The sequence below is a fragment of the Mustela putorius genome, unplaced genomic scaffold (assembly GCF_011764305.1).
Source record: "Mustela putorius furo isolate JIRA1106 unplaced genomic scaffold, ASM1176430v1.1 tig00000151_pilon_pilon_pilon, whole genome shotgun sequence".
In the NCBI taxonomy this organism is placed as follows: Eukaryota; Metazoa; Chordata; class Mammalia; order Carnivora; family Mustelidae; genus Mustela; species Mustela putorius.
The window spans coordinates 1818295-1842054 of NW_025421296.1; the positions used below are offsets into that span (position 1 = coordinate 1818295).

At 33.3% G+C, this 23760-nt stretch overlaps 1 protein-coding gene across 3 annotated transcripts in view; it reads left to right on the plus strand.

Annotated features, from left to right (window-relative positions):
• MYBL1 (MYB proto-oncogene like 1) overlaps window positions 1-23210 on the plus strand; it is a 39742-nt gene extending 16532 nt beyond the window's left edge. Inside the window, exons 6-16 of one of the 3 annotated variants that reach the window (XM_045075724.1) lie at window positions 2826-3000; window positions 5149-5220; window positions 5960-6064; window positions 9730-9963; window positions 11044-11412; window positions 13556-13698; window positions 14218-14332; window positions 18309-18425; window positions 18519-18623; window positions 19065-19244; window positions 20558-23210. In XM_045075724.1, coding sequence (XP_044931659.1) covers window positions 2826-3000; window positions 5149-5220; window positions 5960-6064; window positions 9730-9963; window positions 11044-11412; window positions 13556-13698; window positions 14218-14332; window positions 18309-18425; window positions 18519-18623; window positions 19065-19244; window positions 20558-20686 — 1744 coding nt within the window. In that variant the 3' untranslated portion in view covers window positions 20687-23210. The remainder of the gene's footprint in view (window positions 1-2825; window positions 3001-5148; window positions 5221-5959; window positions 6065-9729; window positions 9964-11043; window positions 11413-13555; window positions 13699-14217; window positions 14333-18308; window positions 18426-18518; window positions 18624-19064; window positions 19245-20557) is intronic. The other 2 variants (XM_045075725.1, XM_045075726.1) reach the window with 2 other exon arrangements.
• Window positions 23211-23760: the final 550 nt, after the last annotated feature.

Below are 23760 nucleotides of genomic sequence, written 5' to 3' on the forward strand. Positions count from 1 at the left end.
CTTAGTATCCATGAGTCTGTTTCTGTTCTGTTCTGTTTTGTTCTTTAGATTCTACAGATAAGTGAAATTCTATGGTATATATCTTTATCTGACTTTTCTCACTTAGCATAGTACCCTCTAGGTCCCTCCATGTTGTGAATGACAAGATTTCATTTTTTATGCCTGAATAATATTTCCTTGCATGCATACACTACATCTTCTTTTTCTGTTCATCTTTCAGTGGCCACTTGGGTGGATTCCATATCTTGGCTGTAAATAATGCTGCAGTGAACATGGGTGTGCATATATTTTTGTACTAGTGTTTTTGTTTTTTTCACATAAATTTCCAGAAATGGAATTACTGGATCATGTGTAGTTTTACTTTTAATTTTTTGTGGAATCTTCATACTGTTTTCCATGTTGGCTGTATCTTTTTGCATTCCCACCAAGAGTTCATGAAGGTTCTTTTTTTCCCACATCCCTGCCAACACTTGTTTTCTCTTGTCATTTTTAAAAAAAGATTTTATTTATTCATTTGACAGAGAGATCACAAGTAGGCAGAGAGTCAGGCAGAGAGAGAAGGGGAAGCAGGCTCTCTGCTCAGCAGGGATGCTGAGGCAGATGCGGGGCTCGATCCCAGGACCCTGAGATCATGACCTGAGCCGAAGGCAGCAGCTTAATCCACTGAGCCACCCAGGCGCCCCTCTTGTCATTTTTGATAGTAGCTATTCTGACCTGCATAAGGTGACAGGTCGTTTTGTTTTGTTTTGTTTTGTTTATTTGACAGAGAGATAGAGAGTACAAGTAGACAGAGTGGCACACAGAGGGAGAGGGAGAAGTAGGCTCTCTGCTGAGCAGGGAGCCTGATGTGGGGACCCCGGAGATCATGACTTGAGCCAAAGGCAGCCGCTTAACTGACTGAGCCACCCAGGCGCCCTGAATCATTGTGGTTTTGATCTGCATTTCCCTGATGATTAGTGAGCATCTTTTTAAGTCTATTAGCCATTTGTATGCCTTCTTTGGAGAAATATCTGTTCATGTTCTCTCCCAATTAAAAAAAATTTTTTTATATTGAGTTGTATGAGTTCTTTATGTATTTGGATGTTAACTCCTATTGGTTATATCATTTGCAAATATCTCCTCTCATTCAGTAGGTTGCCTTTTTGTTTTATGGATGATTTCCTTCACTGTGTAAAAGCTTTTTAGTTTGATGTAGTGCTTTTTGTTTTTGTTGCCCTTGAAAAAACTATTTAAACCAATGTGCAAGAGCTAACTGCCTGTTTACTTTGAGTAGTTTTGTGGTCTCTGGTCTTATATTTAAGTATTTAATCTGTTTTGAGTTTATTTTTGTATATTGTTTATGAAAGTTGTCCAGTTTCATCCTTTCATATAGTTCTGTTTTCCTAGCACCATTTATTGATAAGACTGTTTTATTCACCTTTATATGGTCTTGCCTCATTTGTTGAAGATTAATTGACTGTATAAACGTGGGTTTGTTTCTGGATTCTATTCTGTTCCTTTGACTTCTGTTTCTGTTTTGTGTCATTACCATACTGTTTTGATTACTATCACTTTGTAGTGTTGTTTGAAATCTGGGAGTGAGATACTTCCAGCTTTGTTCTTCTCTCTAAAGATTGCGTTGGTTAGTAGGGGCCTTTTGTGGTTCTGTACAAATTTTAGGATTATTTGTTCTAGCTCTATGAAAATGCTACTGGTATTTTGGTAGGTATTGCATTGAATCTGTAGATTGCTTTTTGTGGTATGCACATTTTAATAATTCTTTCAGTCTATAAGTGTAGTCTATCTTTCCTTTTATTTGTGCCATCTTAAGTTTCTTTCATCAGTGTCTTACAGTTTTCAGAGTACAGAGCTTTAACTTCCTTGATCAGTTTTTTCCTAGGTATTATATTCTATTTGATGCAGCTGTGACTGCTATTGTTTTCTTAATTTCTTTTCGATAGTTTGTTATTAGTGTATTAGAAACACAACAGATTTCTGTGTACTGATTTTGCATTCTGCAACTTTTCTGAATTCACTTATTAGTTCTAATTTTTTTTGGTGGATTCTTTACGTGGGTTTTTTTTTTTAATATTATATATATAGTCATGTCATCTGCAAATAGTGACAGTTTTACTTCTTTTCAAATTTGGATGCCTTTTCTTTCTTTTTCGTGTTTGGTTGCCGTGGCTAGGACTTCCAAAACTATGTTGAATGAAAGTGGCAAGAATGGGCATACTTGTCTTGTTCCTTATCTTAGAGGAAGAGCTTTCAGCTTTTCACCATAGACTTTGATATTAGCTGTGCATTTGTCCTGTATGGCTTTTATTATGTTGAGATATGTTTCCTCTGTTGTACCCACTTTGTTGAGAGTTTTTATCATAAATGGATGTTGAATTTTATCACATACTTTTTCTGCATCTATTGAGATGATATGACTTTTATCCTTTATTTTGTTAATATGGTATTGATTGATTTTACAGATACTGAACCATCCTTGTATCCTTAGAATAAATCCAATTGGTTATGGTATATGATCTTTTTATGTATTGTTGAATTTAGTTTGCACTGATGTTTTTCTTCTTATTTAAATTTTTGTTTTTCTATTCTTCTCTCCTTCCATGCTGCCACGCTTTCAAATGTGAGCCTCATGAAAGCAGGGACTTTCTCATCACTGCTTTATCTCCAGTTTAGAACTGTGCCTGCCTGACAGTTTATTTTTGAATCGAGAAAGTATCTAGTTTCATTATTTGTAAAAATTTGTTTTAAGCACTTTGTACACTTTATACAGTGTTAAAATTTGTGGAATCCTTTTTTTCCTTTTTAAATTATTCACTTTCATTTCTTAGGACTGATAATTCTATCAAAAACCATTGGAATTCTACCATGCGAAGAAAAGTGGAACAGGAGGGCTACTTACAAGATGGAATAAAATCAGAACGATCTTCATCGAAACTTCAACACAAACCTTGTGCGACTATGGACCATTTGCAAACCCAGAATCAGTTTTACATACCTGTTCAGGCACATATTTTTAATACCTTTATTATTTAAAAGATTTCTTTAGTTGTTATTTGGGAGGATGTTTGGTTTTTTAATACAACAGATTCAACATATATTAAGGGGAATAGACAATTAAATTTCCAAACTGCAAAAAAATTGCCATAACTAGCTGTTAAACCCTTAGTGGAGGTTTATCTCTACTTACTTTGATTGATAAATATTTTGGAAACAGACTCATTAAAATGTTTCCCTGTTTTGGTAATTTTTATATTATCCAGTTAAGAAACTTAGTATGTACATTTCCTAATGCTTCATTTATGATTCAAAGCTTATGATCATCTGTGCTTTAACGTCCATTGTAGTTTCCATTTAAAAAATATTTTGTGTAATTGTAGTATTGCTTATCTCTAATAGGTAAGTGTGTATAAAATGGTTTTAAGGAGAAAATAGTCAAAATCCATTCATCATTTTGGGAGGTATGGTAGATAATTAATTGGTTCTTTGATGGCACTCAACTTTGCTTTTCTCCCTAGTAACCAATCAATTAAGTGATGTCAGTCTTTGTTTAGACAGGTTCATTAGAGTAGAGATTTCCCAAGCTCCTGATAGGGGAAGTGCATTTTCTTCTCTGCAAGAAATTAGTTTAGGAGTTTTCATAAGGTTTGTTTTATATTTTTCTGTCTGCCTATCTGTCATACCATTTTTTGTGTTGAACAATTCTTGGTTTTTATCACATAAAATGTAAAGATTAAGTCAGGACTTAATAATAGTTTCTACCAAAAGATAAAATTTGTCTGAGTGTTAAAAATCTTGTGGTCAGTATGCACAGATTTGATTTGAATTTATCTCATTAAACGGACTTTATTTTTTGGACATAAGTTTAAAAGAATCCTTTTAAAAAAGTAATGACATCTTAGTTTACAAATAGGAAAACATGTGAAGACAGTATAGTTACCTGCTGATACTCAGTACCTGAAGGTTTTTATTGTCTGTTTCTTTACATTTTTCTTTAGAGTCCTAGATTTCAGCAGCATAAACTGAAACATTCTGCTTCTGTCTTAGAAAGGTTATTTAAATTTATTTTTTAACTCATAGAAACATAGTTTTAAAAATTATTTGGGGTCAAGGGAGTGTTTAACAGTCTCAATCAAAATATGTTGGAAAATAAGGATATTTCTCGTACTTTAAGAATTGTTTATTGTACTTTTATAATTCTTGAAAAATTTGTGCATTCATAATTCAACTCATTTAAGCTACTAAAAAAATCATTCCAATTTTGACTTGAGAGAAAGGTGTGAAATACTGTCACAGATTTAAATGAAAAGATTGAGAAAAATAAGTTTCTAATTCATTGAAAGTTTAGTAAGAACATACAAAGCAGGTATTGTGAAAGTTAAGTTCTATATTAGTAGTAGTTTGTGATTCTGCGTCAGATAGTGATTTAGGTAGGCATTATGGAAAATAAACAATTTCTTACTTATATTAGATTTTTAGTTTTTTGAAAATACCTTCTCATGCTTCTTTCTACCATTACACACTAAATTTGCATGCAACCAAAATTCTTATTACAGATGCTTTGGAAAAGAAAGAAAATAATTCTTGGTCTGTTGTCAGAGTATTAAAAAGCACGAATGATTCTGACTGTTTTTCTAAGACAAGTAATAGAAGAAGCCTCTGTTTTCATATCTTTTTACACAGAGATTGGCATGGGGTGGTGGTAGGAGTAGGAGGTATGAATATTGAAAAACTTTCTTTAGTCACTATCTTTGTGAATGCTTCATATGGACCAAGCCCTTCCTCTGAAAGATAAGAGCAATTACTTTGTCTTCTTCCAGAAATAGAGCAATCCTTCTAATAGCACATTAAAAAAATAATTTGGTGGATATTGTAGATAATAGACTGATTTGCTGATAAATATTTGCCAAGTAATTCTTGTATTTCATCCAGGAGAAGATAGGTCTTTCTTAAGAGTTACTTTTCATTAATAGAGTCTAAGAACAAAGATGTAGTTATTAGAAACTATTATATAAATGAATTTTCAAAGTTAACAGAGATACTTTATGAGTTTTTAATGCTGTTATTTTGTCAAGAGTTTTCATGCTTTACCTCAGATTTTAAAAAATTATATAGTGCTATATGTATGATACTAATATTTTAATTACTTTTTAGATCCCAGGCTATCAGTATGTGTCACCCGAAGGCAATTGTGTAGAACATGTTCAGACTTCTGCGTTTATTCAGGTAACTTTTTATTTATAACCAAAAAAAAAACCCACTTTCAAACATATATTTGAAAGTCTGATAGTTCTATTTCCTCATTCATAAAACTAGGACAAAAACAATGCTATCTGTTATGCTTATTTTGAATATTCTAACGCTAAAGGAGAAAGTTTATAAATGGGTTTGAGAAATATAAATGTACAAATGTTAGGTGGTTGACAACACCAGTAGGGTGGTCCTTTCATTTTTCCAGTGTAAAGCATTCAGTTTGTATTTTTCTTAAATTGGATAAATTGTGCATACATGTGATTTAATAAAACAGACTCCAGACATTAATTTCTAAATTAATATAGATGATACAGTATAAGTTTTTTTTATGCATTTGTTTTTTTATTTAGTTTTTTATGCATTTGAATTTCCTAATTCTGGGGGCATCTGGCTAGCTTAGTTGTTAGAGCATGTGGCTCCTGATCTCGGGCTCATGAGTTTGAACCCCATGTTGAGGGTAGAGATTACTTAAAAATAAATAAATAAATAAATAACATAAATTTCCCAAATCTTTTCTGTTAAGTTGAAAATATTTAGATACCAGAGAGATTGTGATATTGAACATTTGGTATTTAGTTGTATTAACCTTTATCAGAGAAAATAGATTCTATGTTGCATAGAAGATAAAAATTAGAGCAGTAATAATAATAGTAGTAATAATAAAACAGTTGTTTAAGTAGCATGTCTTTCTCTTTTATTTAACTTATTTTAGCCACCCTTCATTGATGAAGATCCTGATAAGGAAAAAAAAATAAAGGAACTTGAGTTGCTTCTTATGTCAGCTGAGAATGAAGTTAGAAGAAAGCGAGTTTCATCGGTAAGAAATAAGCTTTAGTGTTTAGATTTTGTTAGAATCCTTTATGTGTTTTTATAGTTTTCATTAGCATTGACTTTCATGTACTAATATACTATTCAGTATGACTTCAGATTTTAATGTGGATGAAAAACAGTTTTTCTATTTTGCAGTGTTGAGATTGCCTGATTTTGATATACAAAACTTTAAACATATTTTACAGTGTTCTGTATTAAGATGTTTCTTGAGTTGTAAATGTCAAGCAGACTTAAAGTGTGATCTTCAATATGTATATACATATTTGTGAAAATGATGTGCAATTTAGAATAGACTTTGCTTTTTTTTTTTTTTTTAAGATTTTATTTATTTATTTATTTGACAGAGAGAGAGAGAGATCACAAGTAGGCGGAGAGTCAGGCAGAGAGAGAGAGAGAGAAGCAGGCTCCCGCTGAGCAAAGAGCCCGATGCGGGGCTCGATCCCAGGACCCTGAGATCATGACCTGAGCCGAAGGCAGCGGCTTAATCCACTGAGCCACCCAGGCGCCCCTAGACTTTGCTTTTATTATGATTTTTGGCTCTTTATTTTAGACATTCCTGGTAATGATAGCTTTAATAGAAAAAAAATGTTTGAAAAATAAAGAATTTAATAGATGTGTAGAGGTTTATGTGCTTCTAAATTGCTTTTATTCTGTCCTTGAGCATTTTTTCCTATTTACTATATTATGAATACAAATTTGGTAAATTGGAAAAAAAAATAACTTAAGAAATTATAGGGAAATTTTTTTTTTTAAGATTTTGTTTATTTATTTGACAGAGATCACAGGTAGCAGAGAGGCAGGCAGAGAAAGAAGAGAAGCAGGCTCCCTGCTGAGCAGAGAGCCCGATGTGGTGCTGGATCCTAGGACCCTGGGATCATGACCTGAGCCAAAGGCAGAGGCTTTAACCCACTGAGCCACCCAGGCACTCCTCTTTAAAGAAATTTTTATATGAATATTGGTTGATGGGAACAATTAAGAGTATTAAATTAGGATAAATGGTATTCATTCTAGCCAAGTTGGGCTATGTTAGATGAATTAAAAGAAAGAAAGTTTATACTTAAATGACAATTTTAAGTTTTTGCATTTAGGAAAAGGTTATTTTTGGTTTGGGAGTTAATGGGACTGTCCATTCACAGTGACTGGGAACTAATACAAAATTACTAAATAGAATAACTGAGTTCTTGAAATAGTGTTACGAGGCAACTGGTGATGACTTTATACCATTTCAAAGTGTTAATAATGCATGCCACAGGAAGCATAGTTTTTGTTTTGCAATTGCAAAAATAATTGACAAATAGAAAGACATGAAGTGCACTTATTTTAAAATTAATTTTGATTTTATTAAGAAATAAACAGTTATGGTTGGAGAGTCCACATTTCTGGATAATTATATCATGTTTAAACCATTTTTAATTTTTTTGATAGTTTCTGTCATTTTTAGGAATGACAGGAATGATAAGAAGATATAACTAGCTAAAAGATATGGCATTTTGCTTTAAAATGAAGAGAGCTATTAATTTTTTCTTTTTAGAACTTATTTATCTAAAATCCACTCTTGTAAATATCTGGTTAGAGATTCTAGATTTTAGAGGGAAGTTGCTACACCCAGCGGAGTAGAGTCCATATACATATAAAGTATTCTTAAAAGTATTTGATAGTAATTATTGTCATTTTACTGAGTATCCATTATGTTCGACCATTATAGATGTGTTTTATGTATTCTCAGTAATCTTTATGTTAATTCTGCAGAGTAGGTAGTTTGTTGTTAGAAATTTCTATTCAGGTGAGTCTGAATGCAACCCTGTGGTTTTTCCATTGGGCCTAGTCATCTTTTTGGATCTTTTTCCCACCTCCAAATTTAATTGAAATGCATATGGCTTGCAACCTATCTCCGGAAAGTGACTGCAAACTCACAAGTTGTCTATGCTAATAAGAGTACTTTAGTTTCTTTTATTTTGGAGAAACTTTGAAACAGGTGGAACTTATTTTACAACAATATTGGAAATTTTTTCACCTTACTTGAAACTTAACATTTTGCTATTGTTACTATCTAGCACATTCTAGTAATTTTTATTTTTAAAAATGATAGGGACTGGGACGCCTGGGTGGCTCAGTTGATTAAGCAGCTGCCTTCGGCTCAGGTCACGATCCCAGCATCCTGGGATAGAGTCCCACATCGGGCTCCTTGCTCAGCAGGGAGCCTGCTTCTCCCTCTGCCTCTGCCTGCCATTCTGTCTGCCTGTGCTCGTTCTCTCCCCCTCTCTCTTTCTGATAAATAAATAAAATCTTAAAAAAAAAAAAAAGATAGGGACCACTTATTGAGTACTTCCTATGGATAGGACAATGGGCTTTCTAAAATATGGTAGTTACTAGCCCCATTTAATTTTAAATGAAATTTAAAAATTCAGTTCCTCAGGTGCACTAGTCACATTTTGGTTGCTCTTACAGCTAGTGCCTCTCATAATGAGAAGTTTCAGATACAAGTACATTTTCAGCATCTCTGAGAGTTCTATTGGATAGAGCTATATACTTTACATATTTTTCCCAAGTTTTATTGAGATAGGACTTATAGCACTGTATGTTTAAGGTATATAGCATAATAAATTGACTTATATATATTGTGAAATGATTACCACAATAAGTTTAGTTAACATCTGTCATCCAATATAGGTACAAAACAGAAAAAGAAAAGAAAAAGGGAAAAATACTTTCTCCTTATAATGAGAACTCTTAGGATTCACTCTTAACAACTTTTGAATTACATATTGTTTCTTAACCATGACCCTTCAAGGTCTCCTTTCTTGCTTTTTATTATAAGACAGTAGGAAGCTAAGCTCAAAAGATAAGTAAATTGCCCACTGTACCTCTTCAGAGAGATAAAAATGACACAGTCTCTGACTTCAAAGGATTTATTCTGCAATGAAGACACAGACAAGAAATAGGAAGAAGTGTGAGAAAATAAGTCACAAAGTTTTATGGGGGCACATATGAGAGTTATCCAAGGTTTAGGTAGTCAGAGAAGGGTTCCTAGAAGAAATCCTATTTGAGCTGATTCTTGAAAGGCAATAATTATATTCTAGCAAAGTAGATGAACTGGACATTATTGTAAGTGGAAGGTAAAAGTGGATGATGAGATGGAGCACTTTCCAATATTTGAAGTGTATCTTAAATGAAGAATAAAAGTTTTCCCTGGTCAATGTTGGAGAGCATTCTAGATAAAAGGAGCAGTAGTATGTGCAAAGGCATTTTAGGATCAAAGAATAACCCCTGTGGGAATTGCAACAACAATAGTTGGGTATTTGGTATTCCCTGAAAGGAGGACAAATGAATGAAAGTGTTGGGAGATGAAGGGTAAAAGGTAGAGAGAGACCACATTCTGGGAGTTTGAACTTTATGTTGTATACATGTGCTAGTTTTATCTTACCATGACTTTGTAAATTAAAAACAATTTAGTCAGAAAAATAGAGACAAGAGATTTAATGAAAAAAAAAGTTTACATCCATTTTGAGGCAAGACAATGTATTTGCTGTTATATTTTTTAGCTGAAATGTTGTGAAGTATGTTATCCTAGAAAAAACTCTTACTTAAAAGCCAAATTTATGCCTAGGTTGAGAATGACAAATAATACTCACATTTCTTTTGTACTTTTAGCAACCTGGAAGCTTTTCTAGCTGGTCTGGTAGTTTCCTCATGGATGATAGCATGTCTAATACTCTAAATAGCCTCGAAGAGCACACTAGTGAGTTTTACAGTATGGATGAAAATCAAACTCTGTCTGCTCAGCAGAATTCACCCACAAAGTTCCTGGCCGTAGAGGCAAATGCTGTGCTGTCCTCTCTACAGACCATCCCAGAATTTGCAGAGACTCTAGAACTTATTGAATCTGTAAGTTTGAAATTGTGAGATTATCAAAAGCTCAATTTTAGTTACATGGTTTCATGTTCAGAAACTTAGTTTAAGGGACACTGACCAGTTTTATTTTAAGCATTCCTTTATATGTCATGCTTAATTTTATTCTGATTTTTTGCAATGGCTTTTGGGAAAAACAAAAAAACTTTATATCTATCTCAATATGTACTTGGTCTAAAATTTTTTTAAAGAATAAATTTAATAATTTGTTTTTTATTATACAAGTTGTACAGATATATTAGAGAGAGTTGGAAATTAGACAAAACTGTAAAGAAGAAAAATCCTCCAGAAGCCCAGAGTTAATAATTTGAAGTATTTTCTTTCAGGCTGTGTATTATACATATAAAATATATATACGTGCATATATTTTTAAACCAAAAGATACTTTTATGTATTGTTTGTGGATTTTTTTTCCTACATTATATCATAAACATGTACTTGGTTTCTTAACTGTTTTTTTTTTCTTAACTGTTTTTTAACTTCAATTTTAATGACTTCATACTATTCTATCATATGAATGTAACAAAATTTATTTACTCAGTGTACTATTATTGAACATTTAGATGGTATCCAGTTTTTCAGTATTAAAAATTACAGAATATATTATGTAAACCCTTGTGTAAAATCATAATTATTTCCTTAGGTTAGACTGAATTTCTGGATCCAAGTGTATGACCATTTTGGAGATGTTCCATATACATTACCATATTATATCAAATTTGATAGTATTTTTCTGATGTGGAATAGAGTGAAGCTTTATGAATGATATTCTTTGATAATAACTTAAAATAATTTGTTCTTTTTACTTAAGATATTTTGACAGTAAGCTTCAGCTATTGAATTAGATGAAATATTATTTCAGAATGTTCCAAATTGGAATTGTAGTAAAACCATAATTTGTTCCTCTCAAATAGTCTTTCTTTAAAAAAAAAAAAAAAGTTGAGTAAGAAAAGAAAAAATGAGTAGTTAACTTTGTAAAAGTTGTCTTTCTATGTTCAAAATCACATTTGACTAGTTTAAAGCATTAGCTTTAGTTAAGGATTTATTTTATTGCAGGATCCTGTAGCATGGAGTGATGTTACCAGTTTTGATCTTTCTGATACTGCTGCTTCTCCTGCCAAGTCTACCCCAGTCAAACTAATGAGAATTCAACACAACGATGGAGCCATGGAATGTCAATTTAATGTCAGCCTTGTACTTGAAGGGAAAAAAAACAGTTGTAATGGTGCAGACAGTGAGGCTGTTCCTGTAACATCCCCAAATGTGGCCAAGTTTAGCACTCCACCAACCATTCTCAGAAAGAAGAGAAGAATGCGAGTGGGTCAGTCCCCCAGCAGCGAACATAGCGATGGCTCTTTCACTGATGGCAGTAATACAGCACTAAAACACACACCAGTGAAAACACTACCATTTTCTCCTTCACAGGTAGTGGGTTGTTTTTGTTTGTTTCCAAATGTTGGTGAGCTCAACTACATTAGATCCTTAATATCCTTACTAGCAGTTTGTTGCTTTGATAACACATAAAAATGGATAAGGTATTTAAATGTATACACGAGAGTGCTAAGCTCTGGTAGATCAGAAGCTGTCTCATAAGGTGTAGTAGTTACATTATAGTATCTTAAAAATTTTAGAGCTAAAAGGGATATTTTAGATAAGTAGTTGTACATCTTTATAGGGCTCATCAGGAAAGAAGCCCAGAAAGGTAAAATGGTTTGTCCACAGTTATCTGTCAGAGTTGAGACTGAGATCCAGTTTCCTGATTAACTGTTCAACAGATATCAGGTATACATCCATAGACAACTGCTCACTGTAAGAATTTCATGTGTCTGAAGGTTTTCTAAGGATGTCAAGAACAGATGCCCACTTTCTCTTGGAGTTATGTCCTTGGGCAGTAGATATTTATAAGAGATACAAGGCAAACTATATCTGTTATTTTTTAATACTATTTTTCTTAATGAATACTGTATTCCAGGTTGTATGCCAAACATTCTTCTTATAGCATCTCAGTTAGTCCTCTTCCAAAACACCTCAGCAGTTAGGTGGAACAACTTCGGAAGTTAAGTAATTTGTCCACAGTCTGTTAGTAAGAGAAGGAAGCTGATGTTTGCTGAAAGTGTCTTGGTAGAAGTTAAAAAGTTTTATGGAAAAAGAAGGAAGTTTAATGGTCAAATAAACTTGGAAGATGCTGGGATATTATTGGAGATGTCCTTTGATGCTAAGAAGTTGGAGAATCTAACTGTACATAAACACTTGTTCTCTGAAAATTATTTCCCCTGTGCTTCAAGGGATGCCATTTACACAGACTACAGTTAGTTGCATTTTCTGATACCACCCCAGCTCTCAGAGTTACAAAGCATCTGAGGAGGTTTTGAGAGCATTTGACTACTAATTTTATGGCTAAATGTATTGTAAATATTAGGAGCTGGAAGTGTTAGAGCTAGGATTCATTCCAGTTACAAGTAGCCTTAACGTGGTAGGCCTGGGTAGCTCAGAGGTTTAAGCCTCTGCCTTTGGCTCATGTCATTGTCTCAGCATCCTGGGATCAGCCAAGCATCAGGTTCTCTGCTCGGTGGGGAGCCTGCTTCCTCCTCTCTTTCTGCCTGCCTCTCTGCCTACTTGTGATCCCTCTCGTTCTTTCAGATAAATAACTAAAAACAAAAACATAAACAAAAAAACCCCCAAGTAGCCTTAACGTAAGTTCCACTTCTTCCTACCAGTGTTTCTATTCCATTGGCTACAAAAGTCAATTGGTATTTCATGATTATATGTAAGTTAAGATTCAGTGAGTAAATTGTGTCCTTTAGAAACTGGAATCTTTTTTTTTTTTTTAAGATTTATTTATTTATTTATTTGACAGAGAGAGAGAGAGAGAAAGAGAGAGAGTGGGAACACAAGCAGGGGGAGTGGGAGAGGGAGAAGCAGGTGCCTCGCTGAGTAGGCAGCCTGATATGGGACTTGATCCCAGAACCCTGAGATCATGACCTGAGCTGAAGGCAGACGCTTAACGACTGAGCCACCAGGCGCCCCTAGAAAATGGAATCTTGCTAGCAATTCTGTAGTAGATTTTTGGGACAGCTATATTATCAGCAAAGCATTATTATTTTCAGAATTCAAAGAATTCTCAAGAAAAAGATACCTAAAATATTAATAACCATGCATATTAATAAAATAATAAAATTTTTCCAGTTACACTGTTATGTGAAACTGTTAAATTTAACATAGCAGCTATTTATGGTTTCTATAGATTTTTATTTGATAATACAGTTATAAAATTATTTTACTGTGTTTTGTAACTTTCGAATATTTGTTAAGCAACTATTTATTGAATGCCTATTATATGCTAAACACTTAAAAGAGCTGGGGAAGCAGTGATAAACAACATTAAAATTTCTGCCCTCATGGAGCTTAATTTTCCTGAAGTGGAATGTAAATGAAATGTTTTTAATTCTTTTCTAGAAGGAATGGAGAAATATCTTCTATTTGAAAATATCTTTGAAAATCCTATCAGTTTAATATTTCTGTAGGGATTTTAACATTCTAGAAATTGTCTTTAAATGCTCTTTTTTAGTTTTTCAACACATGCCCTGGAAATGAACAAATTAATATAGAAAATCCTTCATTTACATCAACCCCTATTTGTGGGCAGAAAGTTCTCATTACAACTCCTCTTCACAAGGAAACAACCCCCAAAGATCAAAAGGAAAATGTAGGGTAAGTGAGAAAATGGGAAGCACAATTTTAGATTAATGAGGTGTTTGGATGGCTCAGTCAGTGGAACATGAGAGTCTTGATCTTGGGGTTGTCACTAGACGCCCCACATTGAGCATAGGGTTACCTATAAATAATAATAAAAATGACTTTGTTTAAAAAAAGCTTTTCATCTATTTATCCTAATCCTGATTCATATAGGACTTAGAATTGAAAAAAAAGATCATAACCTTATGTTTCATTCCCACTGACTGAAAATCAGCTACAGGTAATGGAAAACTTTGATATGAAGCAAAATAACATTTTTAGTACTTTTTTCTACATTTGTCTTTTTCTATTTTAAGATGATTGATTGGAGTAAGAATTAGTTTAGGCAAGCTACTTATAAAATAGTCCTGGAATGTTTAAATAAAATGTGTATGCTAGAAAAGTTTAGTGTATGCTTTTATCATGGGTTTGCCTTCCTTAACTCTTATAGAATCAAATTTTGACTGTAATACAAATATCTAAATGATTGGCTAGGTTTAGAACACCTACTATTAGAAGATCTATATTGGGTACCACACCAAGAACTCCTACGCCTTTTAAGAATGCGCTTGCTGCTCAAGAGAAAAAATATGGACCTCTTAAAATTGTGGTATGTATATTCTTCTTATTTTTAAGAAATATCCTGATCTTAATAAAAATTTTTTTGATCTTTATCTTTGATTTTTTTATATTTTGAAAAGATGTTCACTGAAATTAGTAAAAAGTTTATTTCTTGATTTATAAATTTGAATTTGTTGTATTAATCTTTTCCCTTGACTTGTAAATAAACCTTTGCTTGGCTTGTTTGGAATTCATACTTTTTTACATTAAGTCATATAGAGAAAGCAAATCAAGTGTCAGTTGGACCCTTTCCTTAATATTAAAACCCACCTTTTAGTAGTTTCTGTGGTGGATACCTGCAGTAGAATAAAGTAATTTTAATATTTTGATATACATAAGCACTTTCCTAATAATATTTATGACTGATTGATCAGGATACATCTTTAAAGTTCAGTTTACTCTTCTATTCAATGGAGATCATAAAACACATCCCAGAGGGTTATTTCTGGAGATTAAAAAGATAGGTGAAATAAAGGGGTTGGTGCTAAGTTTCATAGAGCATGTACTTACTTGCTGCGATGATTAATCATGGTAGCAATAGTAGTTCATAAATGGAGGTAGAAAGTGTTATCTGTGCTTTTAGATATATAGTCAACTTTGAAATATGTTAGATGAAAACGATGGGCATTCTAATTCTAGGTAGATACAGGTCTCTGACAAGTTAGGTTCATTAAAACTAAAATATTTAAAAAATATTGGTCACTTCTAGGCGAGGTTAGTTATATTCCTCTATTTTTAGTCATATTTTGACAAGATTCATTCATTCTAATTTGCTTGATTTAATCAGTTTTCTACCAAAAGGAATGTCATACCCTCAAATCTTCTGCTCTTTTCCTTCTTTTGAAAATATTGGTTAGAGGGTACGTAGTAGGACTGATGAAATTTTTTTGTCCCCTAGCACCTTAGACTGCTGTGAACAATTATATTCTTTTTAGCTGTCTGGACTTTTATTTGTGCATGTACACATAACGAAAGTGAGATCACACTTTATGTACTACCTTGTAATTTTTTTAATTTTTTTAAGTTAATGTGTATATATGTATCTCATAATTTTTAATATTTGTATTATATTCCACTATATGGAATTACCTAATTGATTAGACTAATCTGTTTCAGTGTTTTGCCATTCATTTAAAATGCATCATTATTTCAACAAGCTAATAGGTACCAGGCACTGCGCTAGGCTTTGGGGATGTAATGTTGAACCTGTCAGATATGTTGTCTGTTTTCTTAGGAGTGTGTACCTAATTGGGAGATAGACAAACAGTGATTTAAAGGCATGTAAGAATTCTACAGTGCCTCAGGGTCATTTGTTCAGCATATAAATTGAATAAAAATTGTTACTTTAATAATAGCACATGAGAAATCAGGTTTTTAAGTGACCTCAAGTCCTTGGCAGTTTGTTCTCATTTGGAAGAATTTATCCATTGCCAAAACAGATTATTTTCATCAGCAATTTAAGATAAAAAGAAAATGATGATTTAATAATTTTCTAAAATATCTATATGTTCATACATCTGTTTGCAGGAAGCTCACTTTTCACTTTTCATTCCTCCTATTCCTTCTCCAGTTATTATTTACTGAGTACCTACAATATGCTAACTATTTAGTTTGCTTTTCTTTTTTTTAAATTTTATTTCTTTATTTGTCAGAGAGAGAGAGAGAGAGCACAGGCAGAGGGAGAAGCAGGCTCCCCACTGAGCAAAGGATTCCCCATGCAGAACTTGATCCCAGAACCCTGGGATTGTGACCTGAGCCAAAGACAGACACTTAACCAACTGAGCCACCCACATATCCCTAACCATTTAGTTTTCTCATGTATCTTACTATGAGTCACATGCATTTCTTACAGAGGGTTACGGAATTTTTATTTTCTTTCTTTTTTTTTTTTTTTTAATTTATTTATTCAACAGAGAGAGACACACAGAGAGAGGGAACACAAGCAGGGGGAGCAGGAGAGGGGGAAGCAGGCTTCCCAGTGAGCAGGGAGCCTGATGTGGGCCTTGATCCCAGGACCCTGGGGTCATGACCTGAGCAGAAGGCAGCCACTTAATGACTGAGCCACTCAAGCACCCAAGTACCTGTTGTTTTCTTAATAAACATTGATTTTTCTAATGTTTGCTGAAGATCATTCAAAAGACTAAAAACTCTGGAAATTCTTTAAATATAAATCTAAATGTTGGTAGTATCAAACACAAGTATTAAGTATAGTAGTTCTTTTCTTTCACATTAGGACAATTAAGAGAATAATTCTTGGATGCCTGGGTGGCTCAGTCAATTAAGCACCTGCCTTCGGCTCAGGTCATGATCCCGGGGTCCTGGGATCAAGTCCTGCATTGGGCTCCCTGCCCAGTGGAGAACTGCTTCTCCCTCTCCCTCTGCCTGCTGTACTGCCTACTTGCGCTATCTCTTTAAAATAAATAAAATTTTAAGAAAAAAAAAAAAGAATAATTCTTGGCAGTGAATGAATTCATCTGTGTCTTAGGCACTTCTCTAGGACATTTGTATTCTTATGAGGGAGAAACAAATCATAGATTTTTTTTGTTGTTTTAAAGAGTACCTAATCAATGTTCTTTGTGAAATATAATCCTTAAAACAAAAGCTCTTGGAGCATTACATGGAAATACTGATATAATTCCTGCATGTCTCAGGCTATAGATGCAAGCACTTGAGAAATTCTCTTTCCATTATTAAAGCTTTTGTAAGTGCTGTGAAATCTCATTTATACATAAATGTTATTCTCCCTAGTTTTGTTGACTGGTAATATAAGCTGCTGATCGTTCTATGCAGTCAGTTTGTTCTTTAGTGATTACTTTTTTTTTTTTTTTAAAGCAAATCTGAGGTATGGTAGGTGTCATTTGATATAATTAAAAACATTTTTCCCGGGGCGCCTGGGTGGCTCAGTGGGTTAAGCCGCTGCTTTGGGCTCGGGTCATGATCTCAGGGTCCTGGGATCGAGTCCCGCATCGGGCTCTCTGCTCAGCGGGGAGCCTGCTTCCTCCCCTCTCTCTCTCTCTGCCTGCCTCTCTGCCTACTTGTGATCTCTCTCTGTCAAATAAATAAATAAAATCTTTAAAAAAAAAAACCAAAACAAACATTTTTCCCGGGGGCGCCTGGGTGGCTCAGTCAGCTGGGCATCCAGCTCTTGATTTCGGCTTAGGTCATGGTTTCAGGATCCTGAGGTTGAACCCCAAATGGGTCTGTGCATGAAGCCTGCTTATGGTTCTTTCTCTCCCTTTCCCAATGCTCCATGCCCCACATGTGTGTGCTCTCTCTTTCTAAAACAAACCAACCATTTTTCTGACTTAAATGGTAGACCTAGATATTTGATTGGAAGCTAGGTAAATAATATTTTGAGACTATTTCACTATTCAGCCCATACTCAAGTTTCGTAAATAGACACACCATACATAGACACACCACACACTACTTCTTGAACACTATCTCAGCTCCAAGCTTGAGGCTAGATAAACAGAGATATACACAAAAATGAAAAAGATGTGCTCACTGCTCTTAAGTAGCTCACACATTTAATGGTAAGAGAAATGTGTTAACTAGTAATTATAATATAATAAGTGTAATAAAAGTAGAATAAGGAGAACTAGTATAGTCCCAATTTGTTCTTTGCTTCTTATTTTTCCTATTTTTATATAAAAATATTTGGGAAATAATTTCTTATCTGTTTAATTCTGAGGCTCCTGATTGAAGCAGGAGCTACAGTAGGTTCCCCAGGAGGAGGAAGCTAGAATGAAGCCTAGAGTGAACAAAGTGTCACACTACATTCAGTGCTTGCAATGTACAGTATTATTTGTGCCATAAAACTGATTAGTTAATTCATTCAACTTAGGTATCTACAGGGACTGGGAGAAAATTATGCCAATAATGAAAAAGTATTAAAGATGTATACATGGGGGAAAAGGAAATTTCTATAAAAGACTCTTTAATAACTCTTAAAAACAATTTAGTCACAGCCACTTGCCTTCTTGGAAGAAGATATTCGGGAAGTTTTAAAAGAAGAAACTGGAACAGATATATTCCTCAAAGAGGAAGATGAACCTGCTTACAAAAGCTGCAAACAGGAGGTAATCTTTCAATATTATTGTTAATAAAAGTCTTTATTTTAAAAATAAAAGTGACTTTAACATAATGTTTCTATTGTAAATTATTCATTCTAGCATACAGCTTCTGTAAAGAAAGTCAGAAAATCACTAGTCTTAGATAATTGGGAAAAAGAAGAACCAGGTACTCAACTATTGACTGAAGACATTTCAGACATGCAGGTTTGTGAAGAATTTTTTTGTTGTTAAGATGATTGCTTTAAGTCCTGCGTTCTGGTTTCTTACTCATTGTGTGGTTAGTTCATTAGAGATTGATAAAGAGTTTTCTTTAGTATTTATATTGCTTACTTCAGAAAGATACTACTAACTGTAGAGAATATTGTATTTACTTTCTTGCTTTTTATATTTGTTTTGTTTTGAGAGGAGTTCACACTCTTATGTATGATGTCAAAAAATGGTAGTTCTCAAAACTTTAAATTTCAATATTTATCTTTGGTTAATTTCTGAAATATTTAATTTTACTACATTACTAGAAATTTCATTGGAGCCAAAAGCTTTCTTGGAGGGAAATGAACAGGGCTTCCACCACCACTTACTCAGTAGTCCCTCTATTTGCCTCCATTTTTGAATTGGTTATTTTCCTCTTTCTTTTTTCTCTCTTAGTCAGAAAATATATTTACAACATCTTTATTAATGATACCATTATTGGAAATACATGACAATAGGTGCAACTTGACTCCTGAAAAACAAGATATAAACTCAACCAACAAAACATATACACTTAATAAAAAGAAACCAAACCCTAACACTTCTAAAGTTGTCACATTGGAAAAGAACCTTCAGGTATGAATTTATAAGTTTCTTTCAGTGATTTTTGTTGTTGTTTATTCAGTTATCATTTTGGACTTACTGATCACAAATTATACCTTTTCTTTTTAGATTCAAAACTGACTATAACAGTAACTAAACATTCATCATTATTCTGTCACTCAAACTAAATTTGGGTTTTTGAGAGACTCATTCATCAGCACATATAAATTAAACAATTGAAGTTGTAGCCAGAGTCTCTTCTGGTGATTTCTTAAGCACGATTTCATTTTTAAACTAAAGATACCTAAGTCTCCTTCTGGCATCTCTTCTGTAACAAATATGTGTAGCCCTAATTGCTATCTTGAAAGGGTAAGTGGTTGGAAGCAGTTTCAGCTTGATTTTGTTGGTACAGTTGTTTCCAGTGAACTTTTTGGCTTAGAAGTTATAAAACAAAATTCTTTTTTTTCTGTTGCTATGCAGCCATTATGTCGCTGTAAATGAAGACTGGAAGATTTTTTACTACATTATCTTAAGAATTCAACCCAGCTAGTTTGAGAGTTCATTGAGGAAGAAGTTATCTTCTTTATACCCCAGTGACTGCAGCACTAGCGTTCTTGACATTTAAGCAGTCCTTGAAAACATCTTTGGCAATCAGATGTTGCCACCTCATCTCTGTCTTTAGCTGCTGCCCTTCAAAGAGCCATGTAGCACATTCTCTTAGTCCATTTTAAATGGTTTGATTTCCTAGTGTTCAACACAGAACTTTTCAGGAAAGTATATTATGTAGCAGGTCATATACCTATAATGTAGTAATCTTTATAATAAAGGAAGAAAACCAAGGAAGCAAACACAAACTTGATCTTGTATTATGAATATATTTCCTAATTTGCAAAACATAAAGCATTCTTGGCTCATTTTTTGACATTACATCCTCTCTTTAAATCCTTAGCAAAATTTTGAAGCAATAAAGACTTGACATATCTTTCTGTGTTAAGACTGATTTGAATTGTGGGGGTTGTGGGTAGAGAATTTTTAATTGCCTCCACAGGTCTATGAACAATGTAGGTAGTTAAAAAAGATGGACCTTTAAAAATAAAAATTATTTAATTAAAAAAAGAGAAAAAGATGGACTTAAAAAAATTGACCATAAATATTTCAGTATGTATTTTTAAAACATTGTTTAATAAGAAATATCACAGTGCCATCATCAAAACTGTTTACAGTGATTATTTATCATTAAATATCCATTTGGTTGAAATAATTGACTTAAAAGTGTAATGAATTATAAAGTGGAATGGAGAGTTATTTTAGTAATCTTCACATCACTATTAATGTTTCCTTCATAGTCAAACTGTGAATGGGAAACAGTGGTTTATGGGAAGACGGAAGACCAACTTATCATGACTGAACAAGCAAGAAGATATTTGAGCACCTACACAGCTACCAGCAGTACTTCAAGAGCTCTCATACTGTAATTGTTATTAAAATTGATGAAATGCCCTACTTTTACTGTATTTTGTACTAAATTAGGTTGCAATGAAATTTTTGTCAATTAATTGTTTTTAAAGTTTTAATGTAACCCTAAAACGGTTTGCATCTTTTTTCATATTGGGCAGGCACGATGCCCAGCCACTTAAGTAAGGGGTTGGTAATTTCATAGTTAATTTTTTAAGAGATGAGATTTTAAAAAATCGTTTCTAAAAGAACAATATGGGAAGACTGTGTTAGAATGTTATAAATATCCTAAAAGTAAATTCTCACATATTTTCTTCAGAAGATGTATGTTCCTACTCTCTTGATGCTGCAGTTTTGTAACAAATAGGTTATGAGTATGTGTGATTTCTGTAATTAGTCTATGTATGGGAAGCACACATGGTTTTATGAAGTACTTTTGCCTACGTGCTGACTGACTTAGGCTACCATTTACAAAGAAATACAGTGGAAAGAAATTGAAAAGAAGGAGAGAAAGTTGCACTACTAATTTTTGGTATTTTTCAAAAACTATAAAATTAACTACAGTGTTAAATGTATTTATTTGAGCATAGTACTAAAAACAAAAAGCATTGATAAAGGTTTTTTTCCTTATTAGTAAAGAGTCAGTATTTTCTTCATAAATCTCAGAAGAGCTGAGAGTTTTGTTGAATGTATTGTACAGTATGTAGGAGCAAGAAGACTTTGTAAATTGGAAAGTCTTTTTATAATTTATTTTCATTTTTAAAGCTTAAATGTAGATATTTATACCTATACAGGGTGTCTAGAAGCCAGTGTTGTTTCCTGTTATTTACAGCTAACATAAAGAACAATTTTGATGTTTAAGTATGAAATATGAAACAGTAGTAAGTTATAGCTGCAAAGAAATACAGTATCTACACTGTATGTCACATCTACCTAAATATTGCACTATGCCCTTTAAATCATGTTGGTTATAAAGTAGTTCTAAAAAGTACTAAATAATAATTTAATATTTTCTTTTTAAATTATATGGGGGGTCATATAAATTAATCTGGTGATTTGTATATGTGTTTGAAATTTTTGCATTTTGTTTAAACAAATAATATGGTACTTGGGTCCCTAAAAACAGTCTGCACTTAGAAGTTTATTGTATTTACTCAGTGTTTCAGAAGTAGAGAACATTATTTTTATTTATAAAAATATTTTGTCCTTTTATAAATGTTTTGTGTTTCTCTACAGGTTACAACAGTTGCTTCAGTTGCCTGTTTTAGGTGTTTGCACTTATTTCTTTTTGAAAGAATGTCTTTATTTGCTTTTGTGTAGAGATTTTATGTACTTTTTTTTTGAGACATATAATGGTGTGCTGTCAACTTAAACACTGACAGGCAAATAGAATTGTACACTGTAGTTGTAATTATTTATAATTGACACACTCTCTCCCTCTCCACTCCTGAAGTATGCTGCTATATAGAAAATAGCAGAATCGGCTTGCTGCTATGAGAGAAGGAAAGAGCCACCACGACTTGCACTGTGTGAAAAGGTAAAAAGCAAATGATGGCAAGTTCTCAAGTTAACTTAATGGAATCAACCATTACCAGGCAAATTCTTGCAAATGCCAAAATACTATGCCTTAAAACAAAGACAGCTTAAGATTTTCTGATGTTTTTACGTTAATAGAAATGGTAATACTAAGTATTTTAATGCCTAGCTCTTGAACAGTAGACCTAAAAGGGTTTTAAGCTATTTAAATCCACTTGCTCATTTTTGCATATTATATGTAGTGAGAAGTGAAGAAAATGTATGGTACCAAGATTATGCCTTGTTGATAACAAATAGATGAGCCAATATGAATCTTCTTCACGTGTTTGTTAAGTCTGTTGATTGCTTCCTAATTAGTGAACTTCTCACAGGAATATCACTTTATAAAACCAATGATTGTAGCAAAATCATACTGGATCATTTCAATTTCAGTTACTTTGAACTAATAGCACATAATGGTTTTTGTTTGTTTGTTTGTTTGTTTGTTTTAATGTAGCCCAAAGCCCTTAGCTGGTTTGGATGTACATAGTTTCCAGTCACCAAAGTATATCTTGGAAGAGCTATATTTTTTTAAAGCATAATTTTTCTTGAGCATTAAATTATCCCAAGTATAATATATTGCAGATAAGCCTGGGCTTATTGGACATAGTACATATTTGGGTTGGTATTGGTTGAATCCTTTAGTTAACTGCTTTGTTGCTTTTTGCAAGAAGATTTTTAATCTTAAACATGTCAGGCATCTTAAATCACCTTTATACTGTTGTGTTCATTTGAATTTCTTTCAGTATGTTATAAAAATGCCAGACATACATGTAGCAGCCATACTTGCATGGAAACTGACTACACATATATAATACTGCATTTTGTTGTAAGGTTTTCACATTAATACAGCAATTACCCAGACTAAACTGAGTTTTTTGATGTATGGGAAAACTTTCCATTGTAAGAGAATCTTGCATACAATTTTGACTCTTAACATCCGTAATAAAGCATCTGTGTACAAGCTGACTTGGCATTCCTTCTTTCGTTTTGGTTTTGTTTTATGGTATTGATTGGACTATTAAGGACTTAACCCAACATTCTGTTCTTAAGCTTTTTTTTTCCCCTTTCGTTCTACATATACAGGTGATTTTATCTGTTAACACAACCTGACCTCCTTATCAAGAAGTAGAAATACTTACACAGTCTCTTTCAGAGTCATATTTTCAACTGCTTTTAAATATTTCCATATGACTCTTCTTTTTTTAAAAAAATGTATTTATTAATTATTGTTATTAACATAAAATGTATTATTTGCCCAAGGGGTACAGGTCTGTGAATTGTCAGGCTTACACACTTCGAAGCACTCACCATTTCACATACCTTCCCCAGTCAGTGTCCATAACCCAGTCACCCTCTCCATACACCCCCTTACCCCGGCAACCCTCAGTTTGTTTCATGAGATTAAGAGTCTCTTATGGTTTGTCTCCTCCCGATCCCATCTTGTTTCATTTTTTCCTTCCCTATCTCCCCAAGCCCCCCACTCTGCCTCTCAAATTCCTCATATCAGGGAGATCAT